This window comes from Orcinus orca, chromosome 5, assembly GCF_937001465.1.
Source record: "Orcinus orca chromosome 5, mOrcOrc1.1, whole genome shotgun sequence".
In the NCBI taxonomy this organism is placed as follows: Eukaryota; Metazoa; Chordata; class Mammalia; order Artiodactyla; family Delphinidae; genus Orcinus; species Orcinus orca.
The window spans coordinates 23,582,778-23,599,283 of NC_064563.1; the positions used below are offsets into that span (position 1 = coordinate 23,582,778).

The 16,506-nt window shown below is 35.3% G+C and overlaps 1 protein-coding gene across 2 annotated transcripts in view; it reads left to right on the forward strand.

Annotated features, from left to right (window-relative positions):
- The window catches only part of PLOD2 (procollagen-lysine,2-oxoglutarate 5-dioxygenase 2), a 106,603-nt gene that overhangs the window by 59,162 nt on the left and 30,935 nt on the right, over positions 1–16,506 (forward strand). For both annotated transcript variants that reach the window (XM_004278205.4, XM_004278207.4), the window contains exons 5-7: positions 297–409; positions 1,940–2,003; positions 3,233–3,330. In XM_004278205.4, coding sequence (XP_004278253.1) covers positions 297–409; positions 1,940–2,003; positions 3,233–3,330 — 275 coding nt within the window. The remainder of the gene's footprint in view (positions 1–296; positions 410–1,939; positions 2,004–3,232; positions 3,331–16,506) is intronic.

Here is a 16,506-nt window from a genome sequence, read left to right on the forward strand (position 1 = left end):
CAAGCCTTCTAAAACATTAGTTCTCCCTCTTGTGTCAATTAATTTGGGGAACACGTTTATTCAAAGAGTCTTTGATTTTGCAATTGGCAGTAAAAACTTCCTCTCTTGTAGTTTATATATGGAAACAAAGGATACCCAATAACTCATATTTCTGTCATGGTGAGCTATGAAATTCAAAATTAAGGATTAGGACTAATAGCTTTACAAGTCTGTGCGACTGGTCTATAAAATTAACATAGACATGAGTTTCGGTCTTTGAATTCTGAATCTTCTATTCTTTCTCTTTTGTATTGCAGGATTTATTGGTTATGCTCCATATATCAACCGTATAGTTCAACAGTGGAATCTCCAGGATAATGATGATGATCAGTTATTTTATACTAAAATTTACATTGATCCATTGAAGAGGGTAGGTAATAGCTCTCACTTTCAGTGTAACTTCCTTGTTGAAATGGCTACTGGTGCTCCAGCCATTGCATCCATATTCTGGGCAGTTAACAGGCAGAATAGTAAATAAAGGGCCATTTCAGTTGTGTCAATGCTCTCTAAGCAGCTTATCTAGAAGTCTTACAAAATACTTTCTCATACTTTTCTTTGACCAGAGCCTATTTATTTGACCACATAAAATATGCAAAGGAGTTTTGTTCTTTATTTCAAGTACATGTGTCCTACTAAAAATCTGAATTCTCTTATTAACGGGAGAAATGTTGGGGACAATAGCAGCCTGCCGTAAACCCTAAGGACAATATTCCTGAGACTGGTTTAAATGAAACTTTGGAGAAAAGTTAAAACAAAGTTCTCTAATTTGATAATATTTTTAGTATATTCAACTAGTGTAAGTTAATGTTTCATAAGTTTACTATGTATAACCAGTACAGTTCTAAAATTTACTGAACTGTGTATTTCTAGGTGCTGTCATTAGGAAACATAAGTGTTTTTTTGTGTATATTTTACAGTGAGTTTGCAACTGTAGCTGCTGCTTTTTCTTAGATAAATACTCCAGTTATCTATATATTTTCATTAGATCCTTCTTAAGAAACTGTATTCTTTAAATGTTTGTTTTTCTCCTCTCCAGTTTTTTACTGTCTCTACGTGCCTGGCACTGCCAGCCTGAGGACTTGGTTTCTAATCCAAGAGCAGAAACCTACTCTTGGCATGAGTGCTAGCCCATGCAGCTTGATGCTTGTCTTTCTGAGTGTAATTCAACAGTGAAAGTGCTCTGAGTCTTATTTAATTGTTTTTGCTTTAGGATGCTTCCTCTGAAATATCACTGCTGGGTCTGTAATATTTTTTGTTGTGTAAATCCTATTTAAGTTTTTCTCTAAGCGTAAGAGTTTATCTGGTTAGCATGTGTCTTAGTCTGCTTGGTTTACCATAACAAAATATCATAGACTGGGTGGCTAAAATAACAGAACTTTATTTTCTCACCATTCTGGAGGCTAGAAGTGTGAGATCAGGGTGCCTGAATGGTTGGTTTCTGGTGAGAGCGCTCTTCCTGGCTTATAGACGGCAGCCACCTTCTTGCTGAGAGACAAGAGAGACAGAGACAGAGGGAGGGTTAGGGCTTGAACATAGGAATTTTGAGGGAACACAAAAATTCAATCCATAACAGCGTGCAAAGACAATTTTAGGAGTGTTATTATGACAGAGCAATGTAGCTGAAAAACTACATTGAGAATAAGATTTGTAAAGCAGATTAATCTTTATGATTAGGTTGATTAATTATAAACCTACTGTAGCAGTCAGAGAGGTTATGCTGCATAATAATAATCCCCAACCTCAACAGCTTAACATAACAGGGGTCTTTCTGAAGAAGGTTGGTATAATAATTTATGTAAAGAATCTTTAAATTCCCTAAAAAAACAAACTATATTAACATGATAGTGTTGTTTGCTGTTTTTATTGTCATTTTTAATATTTTTTCTATTCTTATTTTTAGGAAGCTCTTAACATCACACTGGATCACAAATGCAAAATTTTCCAGACCTTAAATGGAGCTGTAGGTATGCTTCGTAAATACTGGGTTGCTCATGTGTGCAAATGAACACCTGTGTTTTCAACTGTCTGTCTTTTGTTATATTCATTTGGGGCTATGACTAAGATTGATGTGTAGGTATTGCAGCTTTTAATAAACATTGTACTCAAGCTGAGCTTGATATAAATATGTTCAGTTAAAATCATTTCCTAAGAATAGTACAAAGAGATGCTTCTGCCCTTAGGTAACTTAGACTTTAGTATCTCACCATCTGGGGACTGTAGATATAGTTTTGAATTAATTACACTTTGTTATTACACGGTTTTCAGTATCAGCTCTTTACATTGTGAGTTACTCAGGAGTATTAGAGTATTTTAACCTAGGTTAAAGGTAACTGGTAACGAGACATGTACACTGTGGAGTGAGTGTGTGTGTGTGTGTGTGCATGCCTATATGTGTTTTCCTGATAGACATGTATCTTGATAAAAATACATTAACACATTAAATTTAATTAATTGATACGTTAAAAATAAACATACATTAATGCATTAATATTTCAGAAATTAAAAATACATTGCAGTTCAGTACAGTTCTTCAAGGCAGTTCATAAGTAAAAAGATTCTTAGAATGGAAGGCATTTAGTTTGGAGTGCTCTGGAAATGTGAGGAAAGGAACTTGAAAACAAAACAGAAAAATGTTTCTGCTCCCATGTGACTTGTATATTCCTGGAATTTACATTAGGCCTGATTTTCAAGAACTGGAAATACTATCAGTGATGGCCAGTTGTAGAAACCTAGCTTATGCCTGGCAGTTTTCTATTTGCCATACATATATTGTTATTATCTTTATAATAACCTAGAAAAGCAGGCAAGAATCCCATTTTATAGATGAATAAATTGAGACAGTAATTTAACTCATCTGGGATTATGTCACTCTCAAAAGGCAGAGGCAGTATTGCAAAGATGCTTTCCTTCCACCAAGACCCCTTGGTGTCTTAGCACCTCAGTTTGCCAGCACCAGGTTGGAGAAAATCAGGTGCTCAGAATCCATATCTGTGTCAGTGTTGTCCTTCATTTTGGATATCTGCTGACTTGGAGCAGGCCAAGTCTCCAAAAGTGTAGCACATGGAATAGCATGCGTGAGAAATTTTATAACAAAAACAAGCTGTATAGATAGAGATATATATATACATGTATATGTATATATGAATACATACACACACATTTTAAATTACTAAAATCTGTCTTTTTAACCCAGATGAAGTTGTTCTGAAATTTGAAAATGGCAAAGCCAGAGCTAAGAATGTGTTTTATGAAACATTACCAGTGGCAATTAATGGAAATGGACCCACCAAGGTGAGTCACAGTGACCATTCTCTGTTTCCTTATTTCTTGGAGATAGATTATGGAGCAATATATAGAATGACTTCTTCTCCTCCCCCTTTCCCTCCTTCCCCTCCTTCTTTAATATCTTTAAGAGGCTTGGTAAACAACAAGATCCTACTGTATGGCACAGGAACCTGTATTCAATATCCTGTGATAAACCATAATGGAAAAGAATATTTTAAAAAAAGAATGTTTCTATGTGTATAACTGAGTCACTTTGCTGTACAGCAGAGATTGGTACAACATTGTAAATCAAGTACACTTCAATAAAAAGAAATTTTAAAATATCTTTAAGAGGTTTTATTTTGGTGCCGACAATTTACTAGTTTCATCTTTTACACAGTGTATTATCTGGTTTCATTTAGATTAATCAAACTGATGATTTTTCCTCAGCAGATGGATAACTTTCTATTCTATTTGTAGCACATTTCAGTTTAGTGTTTAATGTAACAGCTTCCTTGAGAGTGAGCCACATTTCCCTCATACAGAGTAGCCTCTCTGAATAAGAAATGTTGAGGTTTGTAAGGGATCATTTGTTTCACCTGAGTCACCGTTGTCAAAGTTAATAGCTCTCTTAACGTTGGGGTGTAACTGTAGGTCCAGAATGCTTCCTCTTGCACTTATTCTATAACAAGGTTGATGGATTATAGTTGACAAAGATATAATTTGTCTAATGAAATTTTATGTGCTTTTGGAACATGTATAATTGAGCTTGCTGACAGTGTTACTGACTGCAAAATTTGTAATAAGATTGTATCGCCGGAACCTAATTAAAATAGAAAATGAATTGTTATATATACATATAAGTATATATACACGTATATACACACACATATATCACACAAACATACACATATATGTTTAGTAATACAGTGCTTAAAACAATGTTCTGAGATAATAAGATGATGCCTGGCTTACTCATAAATACCTAGAAAAGAGATTACCAGATAAATTTGCATTGTGGGAAGAGAGGATGGGGAGATGGGGTCTGCTGTTTCAGTGGAGTGAGTAGCCTGAATTCCAATAAAAGCTATCTGCATGGGAAGACATTCAAGGAAAAGCCCACACTGGCAGCTTTTCCACCATAAAAATGGAGGAAGTAGATTCCCCTTCTCTAGTTAATCTTTCCACCTTGCTTTTCATCCCATTCCAGCCCTCCTACAGAGCCTTCCCAGTGGGCTCCTCTTTCTGTCTGGTAGCAGTTTTCCCAGCTCTAAGTCTCATCAGCATTTTAAAGACCCTCAAGCCTTTCTTATCCTAGAAACCCAGCCAACACAAACTGCAACATCCTTTTCAATCTACCTTGCCTCCCAGCCTGCCTGTCTTTTTCCCTCCCCTTCACAGCCACACTCTTTAAAGTAGAGACGACTCACTGCTACCACTATTCCTCTTCCCATCACCCCCAGGAATGGCTCCTGTCAAGGTCTGTTGTGACATCCTTGTTGAGTAGCAGACACTCATCAGCCCTCATTTCTCTTTCATCCAAAGATAACATTTGATGATGTTCATCCCATTTGGTCCAATTTGAAATACTTCCCTTTGCTTCCATGATGCTCTGCTGGTTTCTCTAATAATTTTCTGGCCTTTTCAGTCTCTCTCTTTCTCTTTCTTTTTTTAATATACATTTTTAAAATTTAACACTCTGTGTGTGTAGGGGGTTTCAGGGGTTGGGTGATCCTCTTCCTGCATTGTTGTTTTTTTTTTAAAACATCTTTATTTGACGTATAATTGCTTTACAATGGTGTGTTAGTTTCTGCTTTATAACAAAGTGAGTCAGTTATACATATACATATGTTCCCATATCTCTTCCCTCTTGCATCTCCCTCCCTCCCACCCTCCCTATCCCACCCCTCCACGCGGTCACAAAGCACCGAGCTGATCTCCCTGTGCTATGCGGCTGCTTCCCACTAGCTATCTACCTTATGTTTGGTAGTGTATATATGTCCATGCCACTCTCTCGCTTTGTCACAGCTCACCCTTCCCCCTCCGCATATCCTCAAGTCCATTCTCTAGTAGGTCTCCTGCATTGTTTTAGTTAAGTGTTCTGCAGGTGTCTGTCTGAGACATCTTTCTTTTTCCCAGCTACATGCATTCTTAGGTAATCTGCTTCATTCCCAAGTCAGCAGCGCTGATTATTTTCAAATCCTTGCTGTAGCGTCTATCTTTCCTGAGCTGTGGGTGTGAATACCCAGTTGTTGGATTTATCTGTGTGTCATACAAGACCTGGAGGTCAGAACCTTCAGCTCTGCCTCTCCTTCCACCCACTTGATTAACCAGAACCTGGGTTTTGTTTTGACCGTATTTACCTCCCATTCCCAATCCAAAAGACATCCTTTCTAACTCCCATGCATGGTGGTTTGTCTAATTTGCTTAGAGTCAAGAGCAACCTCCTTAGTTCAGGCCACCTGCAACCTCCCACCAGTAGCAATCACCCACTAGCAGTCTGGAACTCGACTATTCTGCTGAAGCAGAAACCCAGTTACATTACTCACCTGTGTTATGCCCTCTATAGACTTAGGTATGAAGTTCCACATTCTCAACTTGGTTATTTTTTTGGTTTTTTTTTGTTTTTAATTTTGCTTCTGGTTTAGGGGTCCCAAGTCTACCATCCTATCTACTCCCCCACTCCTGATACTGTAATATCTATACAGAATATCTCATTCTCAATTCTCTCCCTCAGCTCCTGCCATACTGAGTTAATTTGAACTTTGTAAATGTTTCATGTGTCCTCTGTCTGCAAGTCTTCTGTACATGCATTTCACTCATTCTGGAGTTCTCTGACCTAATTCCCACTTGCTGTACCCATCTATCAGTGCTGTTCATCTTTTACGTGTCAACTTTGCTTTAACTCCTTAAGTCTCCTGAATGCCTTTATAATATCTGGAACTTTGTCCATCACAGAACATAATACCACACGTTGAACAGGGATGGAACTGAACTTTTTTTTTTTTCGTCTCTCACTGGGTCTTTAGCCTAGGAATTACAGAAATCATATCTATCCTGTTCACTTTTTGTTTTGCCAGGGTCCAGCACATATATTAGCCTTTCAATAAATTGTGATTGAATGTCAGAGTCTATAAATAATCTAATGACCTAGCATTATTCTTGGGAATGGTGAGGTAGATTTTCTTCTGTCAGGGCAAAATAGTCATAAAATTTCTGTGGGTTCCTGTAACTGTACCTAGGCAGATAAATGGACTTTTACAACTGGACATCTATAACTAAATAGTGTGCTATTTCTCCTTGGTAATGTAATATTTTAATGAAATTTAAATGTCTTTAAAGAGGGTGCTTGGTCACAATTTAGTTATTGTGAGTGAGGCCTGATATTCAGTGATTCCATTGTTTTCACCAATTTTTTCCAAATTTCCAGGATAATGCTGATAGGAGTTTTACAAAGCGATTGAAAGACTTCTCATAAGAAAAGAAGCTCTAGTCCTCAGTCATTTAGAAAGACCTGTGTGTACTAAGAAATTTTAAGTCTTCCAAGAAACATTTTCAGTTTGGGCTATCACTGTTTCTGGCATTTCAAGCAGTATGATGATCCTATTATATTTTCTGTGACATGATTTTATGATTCTATTTGGCAGTAAAAATGAAGTAATTTTTTATTGTAAAAATTATGTTTGGTATAATATAAAATTTGAGAAAGGATTATATAAATAAGCATTCAACTAATGCTAATACTTTAGGAATATGTTAAAGTTAAATAATATCATATTTTCCTCTGTGTTCAGGATAATGAGGAAAGAAAGCAGATTACTCATTTTAGGTATACCCTTTTTATTTAACCATCATAAAAGATGAAAGGATTTTTATATGATATTTTGTAATTTAACTTATTATTTTATTTACTAAGAGATGATTATAATGTCAGTAAGTCATAACCTTCATGCGAATGTTAATATTTAAGCCATTTTTTTCATTTAAAAGTATACATAGTCTGAAAAAATATACATAATCTATAAATGATAAATTGTTTATAATGTGTTTATAGACAAAAGTATGTAAAGGTGAGTTTATTTCTTAGTTACTTTCTCTAAATCTCATGCTATTAGGAATAACAACTTTTAAATTATAAACAGTTTTAAAAATCAAGTATAATCCCACTACCTTCTCATATTGTTTTCATTCATAGTTGCTTTCAGTATTTATGTCCTTGTGGTATATAGATATGAGTATTAATATTTTTCATTTGTTTTCATAATGGTGTATAAACAATTTTGTGCTTTTTAATTACCATTTTATTTGAAATATGTTTTTAATTCTACATAATTATTTTCATACTTGTCTAGATAGAATGTAATATAAATCAGCTTTTAGATAGAAACCATGACTTCTGGTTTGAAATTTTACTTTTTATTCTTGAAACTTATTTACTGTTAGTAACACATCATACGATTTGAATATTTGAACACCTAACTTTTTCTTTTAAATATCAGTCATTATGAGATTGGTAGTATTTTTTTAACATCTTTATTGGAGTATAATTACTTTACAAGGGTGTGTTAGTTTTTGCTTTATGACAAAGTGAATCAGTTATACATATAGACATATGTTCCCATATCTCTTCCCTCTTGCATCTCCCTCCCTCCCACGCTTCCTATCCCACCCCTCTAGGTGGTAACAAACCACCAAACTGATCTCCCTATGCTATGCAGCTGCTTCCCACTAGCTATCTATTTTATGTTTGGTAGTGTATATATGTCCATGCCACTCTCTCACTTTATCACAGCTTACCCTTCCCCCTCCCCATATCCTCAAGTCCATTCTCTAGTAAGTCTGTGTCTTTATTCCCGTCTTACCCTTAGGTTCTTCATGACCTTTTTTTTTTCTTCTTCTTAGATTCCATATATATATGTTAGCAAACGGTATTTGTTTTTCTCTGACTTACTTCACTCTGTATGACAGACTCTATGTCCATCCACCTCACTACAAATAACTCAATTTCGTTTCCTTTTATGCCTGAGTAATATTCCATTGTATATATGTGCCACATCTTCTTTATCCATTCATCCGATGATGGACACTTAGGTTGCTTCCATCTCCTGCTATTGTAAATAGAGCTGCAATGAAAATTTTGGTACATGACTCTATTTGAATTACGGTTTTCTCAGGGTATATGCCAGGTAGTGGAATTGCTGGGTCGTATGGTAGTTCTATTTGTAGTTTTTAAATATAATTTAATATAGATTTGTAGTTTTTAAATATAATTTAATATAGATCCATTGATCTATATTTCTGTTTTTGTGCCAGTACGAAACTGTCTTGATTACTGTAGCTTTGTAGTATAGTCTGAAGTCAGGGAACCTGATTCCTCCAGCTCCATTTTTCGTTCTCAAGATTGCTTTGGCTATTCAGGGTCTTTTGTGTTTCCATACAAATTGTGAAATTTTTTGTTCTAGTTCTGTGAAAAATACCAGTGGTAGTGTGATAGGGATTGCATTGAAGCTGTAGATTGCTTTGGGTAGTAGAGCCATTTTCACAATGTTGATTCTTCCAATCCAAGAACATGGTATATCTCTCCATCTATTTGTATCATCTTTAATTTCTTTCATCACTGTCTTATAATTTTCCGCATACAGGTCTTTTGTCTCCTTAGGTAGGTTTATTCCTAGATATTTTATTCTTTTTGTTGCAGTGGTAAATTGGAGTGTTTTCTTGATTTCACTTTCAGATTTTCCATCATTAGTGTATAGGAATGCCAGAGATTTCTGTGCATTAATTTTGTATCCTGCTACTTTACCAAATTCATTGATTAGCTCTAGTAGTTTTCTGGTAGCATCTTTAGGATTCTCTATGTATAGCATCATGTCATCTGCAAACAGTGACAGCTTTACTTCTTCTTTTCTGATTTGGATTCCTTTTATTTCTTTTTCTTCTTGATTGCTGTGGCTAAAACTTTCACAACTATGTTGAATAAGAGTGGTGAGGGGGAGAACCTTGTCTTGTTCCTGATCTTAGTGGAAATGCTTTCAGTTTTTCACCATTGAGGACGATGTTGGCTGTGGGTTTGTCCTATATGGCCTTTATTATGTTGAGGAAAGTTCCCTCTATGCCTACTTTCTGCAGGGTTTTTATCATAAATGGGTGTTGAATTTTGTCGAAAGCTTTCTCTGCATCTATTGAGATGACCATATGGTTTTTATCCTTCAGTTTGTTAATATGGTGTATCACATTGATTGATATGCATATATTGAAGAATCCTTGCATTCCTGGAATAAACCCCACTTGATCATGGTGTATAATCCTTTTAATGTGCTGTTGGATTCTGTTTCCTAGCATTTTGTTGAGGATTTTTGGATCTATGTTCATCAGTGATATTGGCCTGTAGTTTTCTTTCTTTATGACATCCTTGTCTGGTTTTGGTATCAGGGTGATGGTGGCCTCGTAGAATGAGTTTGGGAGTGTTCCTCCCTCTGCTATATTTTGGAAGAGTTTGAGAAGGATAGGTGTTAGATCTTCTCTAAATGTTTGATAGAATTCGCCTGTGAAGCCATCTGGTCCTGGGCTTTTGTTAGTTGGAAGATTTTTAATCACAGTCTCAATTTCAGTGCTTGTGATTGGTCTGTTCATATTTTATATTTCTTCCTGGTTCAGTCTTGGCAGGTTGTGCATTTCTAAGAATTTGTCCATTTCTTCCAGGTTGTCCATTTTATTGGCATAGAGTTGCTTGTAGTAGTCTCTCATAATGTTTTGTATTTCTGCAGTGTCAGTTGTTACTTCTCCTTTTTCATTTCTAATTCTGTTGATTTGAGTCCTCTCCCTTTTTTTCTTGATGAGTCTGGCTAATGGTTTATCAATTTTGTTTATCTTCTCAAAGAATCAGCTTTTAGTTTTATTGATCTTTCCAATCGTTTCCTTCATTTCTTTTTCATTTATTTCTGATCTGATCTTTATGATTTCTTTCCTTCTGCTAACTTTTGGGTTTTTTTGTTCTTCTTTCTCTAATTGCTTTAGGTGCAAGGTTAGGTTGTTCATTTGAGATGTTTCCTGTTTCTTAAGGTAGGATTGTATTGCTATACACTTCCCTCGTAGAACTGCTTTTGCTGCATCCTATAGGTTTTGGGTCGTCGTGTCTCCATTGTCATTTGTTTCTCAGTATTTTTTGATTTCCTCTTTGATTTCTTCAGTGATCACTTCATTATTAAGTAGTGTATTGTTTAGCCTCCATATGTTTGTATTCTTTGCAGATGTTTTCCTGTATTGATACCTAATCTCATAGCGTTGTGGTCGGAAAAGATAGTTGAAACAATTTCAGTTTTCTTAAATTTACCAAGGCTTGACTTGTGACCCAAGATATGATCTATCCTGGAGAATGTTGCATGAGCACTTGAGAAAAATGTGTATTCTATTGTTTTTGGATGGAATGTCCTATAAATATCAATTAAGTCCATCTTGTTTAATGTGTCATTTAAAGCTTGTGTTTTCTTATTTATTTTCATTTTGGATGATCTGTCCATTGGTGAAAGTGGGGTGTTTAAGTCCCCTACTATGAATGTGTTACTGTCAATTTCCCCTTTTATGGCTGTTAGTATTTGCCTTAGGTATTGAGGTGCTCCTATGTTGGGTGTGTAAATATTTGCAATTGTTATATCTTCTTCTTGGATTGATCCCTTGATCATTATGTAGTGTCCTTCTTTGTCTCTTGTAATAGTCCTTATTTTAAAGTCTATTTTGTCTGATATGAGAATTGCTACTCCAGCTTTCTTTTGATTTGCATTTGCATGGAATATCTTTTTCCGTCCCCTCACTTTCAGTCAGTATGTGTCCCGAGGTTTTAAGTGGGTCTCTTGTAGACAGCATATATATGGGTCTTGTTTGTGTATCCATTCAGCCAGTCTGTGTCTTTTGGTGGGAGCATTTAATCCATTTACATTTAAGGTAATTATCGATATGTATGTTCCTATTCCCATTTTCTAAATTGTTTTGGGTTTGTTATCCTAAGTCTTCTCCTTCTCTTGTGTTTCCTGCCTAGAGTAGATCCTTTAGTATTTGTTGTAAAGCTGGTTTGGTGGTGCTGAACTCTCTCAGCTTTTGCTTGTCTGTAAAGGTTTTAATTTCTCCATCAAATCTGAATGAGATCCTTGCTGGGTAGAGTAATCTTGGTTGTAGGTTTTTCTCCTTTATCACTTTAAATATGTCCTGCCACTCCCTTCTGGCTTGCAGAGTTTCTGCTGAAAGATCAGCTGTTAACCTCATGGGGATTCCCTTTTGTGTTATTCGTTGTTTTTCCCTTGCTGCTTTTAATATGTTTTCTTTGTATTTAATTTTTGATAGTTTGATTAATATGTGTCTTGGCATGTTTCTCCTTGGATTTATCCTTATGGGACTCTTTGTGCTTCCTGGACTTGATTAACTATTTCCTTTCCCTTATTAGGGAAGTTTTCAAGTATAATCTCTTCAAATATTTTCTCAGTCCCTTTCTTTTTCTCTTCTTCTTCTGGGGCCCCTATAATTCGAATGTTGATGCATTTAATGTTGTTCCAGAGGTCTCTGAGAGTGTCCTCAGTTCTTTTTATTCTTTTTTCTTTATTCTACTCTGCAGTAGTTATTTCCACTTTTTTATCTTCCTGGTCACTTATCCATTCTTCTGCCTCAGTTATTCCGCTATTGATCCCTTCTAGAGTATTTTTTATTTCATTTATTGTGTTGTTCATCATTGCTTGTTTCCTCTTTAGTTCTTCTAGGTCCTTGATAAATGTTTCTTGCATTTTCTCTATTCTATTTCCAAGATTTTGGATCATCTTTTTTATCATTATTCTGAATTCTTTTTCAGGTAGACTGCCTATTTCCTCTTCATTTGTTAGATCTGGTGGGTTTTTGCCTTGCTCCTTCATCTGCTGTGTGCTTCTCTGTCTTTTCATTTTGCTTATCTTACTGTGTTTGGGTTTTCCTTTTTGCAGGCTGCTGGTTCGTAGTTCCTGTTGTTTTTGGTGTCTGTCCCCAGTGCCTAATGTTGGTGCAGTGGGTTGTGTAGGCTTCCTGGTGGAGGGGACTAGTGCCTGTGTTTTGGTGGATGAGGCTTGATTTTGTCTTTCTGGTGGGCAGGTTCACGTCTGGTGGTGTGTCTTTTGGGTTGTCTGTGGCCTTATTATGATTTTAGGCAGCCTCTCTGCTAATGGGTTGTGTTGTGTTCCTGTGTTCCTTACCTCTTTGGGAGGTCCAGACTTTTTCCCTGGACTCCCTCCTTGCTAGCCGTGGCGCACTAACCCCTTCAGCCTGTGTTCTCGCTGCCAGTCCTCTATTGGTAGTATTTTTATACAAACACGTTAAATGTAAGAAGAGCACATCACCTAATTTGCACATGAAAACAAGTCATTTCTGAAACGAATTTGATTTACAATCTAAATAGGGATCATAATTTTGTGCATATAAACCTCAGTGCTTGGGTCACTATGACCTTGAATAATTGGATGAGTTGAAAAAAATAAAGAAAAAAGTAAGAAAGAAAAGATTCAGTTGGAAAAGTTTCTCTGCCAATGACATGACATCACCCTTGGAACCATTTTGATATTGTGAAAAAAGGATCAGGAAACTACTACCACCTCGTAGCTGGGGACTGCCCATAACAGCCTAACTACATAAACAGTTTTCTGTACTTTCCAAAGCTGCCAGCATAAATGTCTGAGATTTTTAATGAAGAAAACAGACGTAAATGGAGGGTGGTGGTGATGGTAACCTCTGCCTGTGTGATGAGAGATCTAAAAGAGGGAGGTTTCCAGTCTTAATTATCTATGAAAATCAAATTTAGGTGAAAAGTAGAAAGTAGAAAAGTTATAATATAGTTTTAATTCTGAGAAAACTAAATGTAATGCCTTCTATGCTCTAAGCTTTTAAAAAAGAGATTGATCATTTTCATATTCACACAGGGATCCTAAGAGACAGATCAATAATTCATGAAATAAATATTTATTTCTTATGAGATTTCTGAGATGAGGAAAGTGCCAGTGTTTATATATAGATGGGAATTCTAGATATGTCCAACTCTGTGGGGGATTTTTTTTTCTTTCTTTTAAAAAAATTCTTTCCCAGGATATATAAAACACTAGCCTTTAAAAAATTTCTCACTAGCCTTTTAAAAAATTCCTGTTAGAAATAATGCTTAATAGAGAATCCATTTTCGCATGGACCTTTTTATTTTCTTCAAAACCATAATATTATATAGAACATGAATGATTAAATTAATGTTTGCACTTTAGTTTGACAACAGTAAAATTTTTGTTTTTGTTATAGAGGCATATTCAGATGACCACATTGACTCTTGAAATGTCATTAATGAATGTCATAACTACACATTTCCTGCCTTGTATTGAATAATTTGTTTCCTGAATTATGTAGTTCAATAAGGATGTGAATGAGTTATCTTTTCCACGTCTTATGATTGTGCTGTACAGAATAATGGAACTGTCTACAATATCTGTAAAACACAAAGGTTTTCTCATTGTAATTAATATGGTACTTGTTTCAATAGCATTTGCTTCAGTTTTAGTACAATAGAAATATTTGGATAGAATACCAGATATTTGAGAGGAATCGGATAAAATGGTACTGGACTAATTTCCTCATCTATTCTATACCATAACATCTCTTTTAGGATCTTAGGAAGCCAGAAAAAGTCAGTTGGCACTTCTGTACATTTTTGACCATCATATTTAATGTATAAACATTTTTTTCTTTTGAGTTCGTTTCACATTTTCAGTGAAACGTTAATGATTGTATAAACAGAGTGAGGATTTTAGGTGCTTCCTTTTAACAGTAATATAAAATTACAGCCAAAGCTAGTTTGCTTCAGCTTCATTGTGTTGAGGTGAGATAATTATAGTTTATGACAAGAAATAATAAAAAAATTAAAAACTATAACTGTTCCTACCACTACAGATATTAAAATTGCAGTAGAATGTGTAGTAATTTTTTAAAGAAGATTGGCAGAATTTTCCCTAAAATATTTACACTCTAGATATATTCAAGATTTTTTTTTTTGAGGGTTCGGAGCATCTCTCAGTGTGTTTACCTCTCTCTGTCATCCATCTTCCCTCACCTTCTCCTAAACCCAAAACATACACAAGGACTCAGATTTTACGTGTAAAATGAATGCCAAAAGATGCTTAAGGAGAAGGGGAGATAAGTCACGAAGGAGATGCTCTGAGAGACCTGAAAGGAGTAAGTGGGGAAGCAATATTGTACTTTATTTTTTTTCCTTCCAGTCTTACAATTGATATACAGCACTGTATAAGTTTAAGGTGTATAGCATAATGATTTGACTTACATATATCATGAAATGATTACCACAATAAATTTAGTAAACATCCATTATCTCATATAGATACAAAATAAAAGAAAAAACAATTTTTCCTTGTAACGAGAACTCTTAGAATTTATTCTCTTAACAACTTTCATGTATAACCTACAGCAGTGTTAATTATATTTATCATGTACATTACATCCCTAGTACTTATTTATCTTATAGCTGAAGTTTGTACCTTTTGATCACCTTCATCTAGTTTCTTCTCCCCCGCCTCCTGCCTCTGGGAACTGCAAATCTGATCTCTTTTTCTGTGAGATTGTTTGTTCGCTTGTTTGTTTTTGAAGTATTGCCTAAAACACCATATTAGTTCCTGGTGCACAACATAGCGATTCGATATTTCTATACATTACAAAATGATCACCACAATAAATCTAAGTGTCATTTGTCACCATAAAAGGTATTACATTATTATGGACTATATTCTCCATGCTGTTCATTTCATGCCCATGGCTCATTTATTTTGTAACTGCAAGTTTGTACCTCTTAATCTCCCTCATCTAATTCTCTCACCTCACCACTCCCGTCCCCTCTGGCAACCACCTGTTCGTTCTCTGTTATGACTGTTATTTGTTATGTTTGATCATTTGTTTTGGTTTTTAGATTACACATGTAAGTGAAATTATATGGCATTTTTCTTTCACTGTCTGACTTATTTCACTTTGAATAAAACCCTCTAGATTCATCCATGTTGTTGCAAATGGCAAGACTTCTTTTTTTTATGGCTTAGTAATATTCCATTTTATATATGTATCACCATTTCTGTATATTAATACATTCATATATTGGTGGACATTTAGGTTGCTTCCATATCCTGGCTATTGTAAATAATGCTGTGAACATAGGGGTGCATGTATCTTTATGAGTTAGTGTTTTTGTTTACTTGGAAAAAATACCCAGAAGTGGAATTACTGGATTATTTTGAGGGACCTCCATACTATTTTCCGTAGTGGATGCACCAATTTACATTCCCGTCAACATTGCATGAGGGTTCCCCTTTTTCCACATCCTCGCCAACACTTGTTATTTTTTTTTGATAATAGCCGTTTTAATAGATGTGAGATGATATCTCATGTGTGGTTTTGATTTGCATTTCCCTGAGTGATTAATTATGTTGAGCATCTTTTCATGTGTTGGTTGGCCATTTGTGTGTCTTCTTTGGTGAAATATCTATTCAGGTCCTCTGCCCATATTTCATTGGGTTGTTTGGTTTTTTGATGTTGAGTTGTATGAGTTCTTTGTATGTTTTGGATATTAACCCCTTATTGGACATATCATTTGCAAATATCTTCTCCCATTCAGTGGGTGACCTTTTTGTTTTGTTGATAGTAGTTTCCTTCACTGTGCAAAAGCTTTATAGTTTGATTTAGTCCCATTTGTTTATTTTGATTTTGTTTCCCTTGCCTGAGGAGACATATCCAAAAAATATTGCTAAGATCAGTGTTAAAGAGTATACTACCTATGTTTTCTTCTAGAAGTTTTGTGGTTTCAAGTCTTACATTTAGGTCTTTAATCTTTTGTGAGTTTATTGTTGTATATGGTATGAGAAAGCAGTTTGATTCTTTTACATGTAGCTGTCCAGTTTTCCCAATACCATTTATTAAAGAGGCTGTCTTTTCTCATTGTATATTCTTGCCTTCTTTGTCATAGATTATTAACCATATAAGCATAGTTTTATTTCTGGGCTCTCTGTTTTGTTCCATTCATCTATGTATCTGTTTTTGTGCCAATACTATACTGTTTTGATTACTGTACCTTTGTAGTATAGTTTGAAATCAGGGAACATGATACTTCCAGTTTTGTTCTTTTTTCAAGATTGCTTTGGCTATTTGGCATCTTCT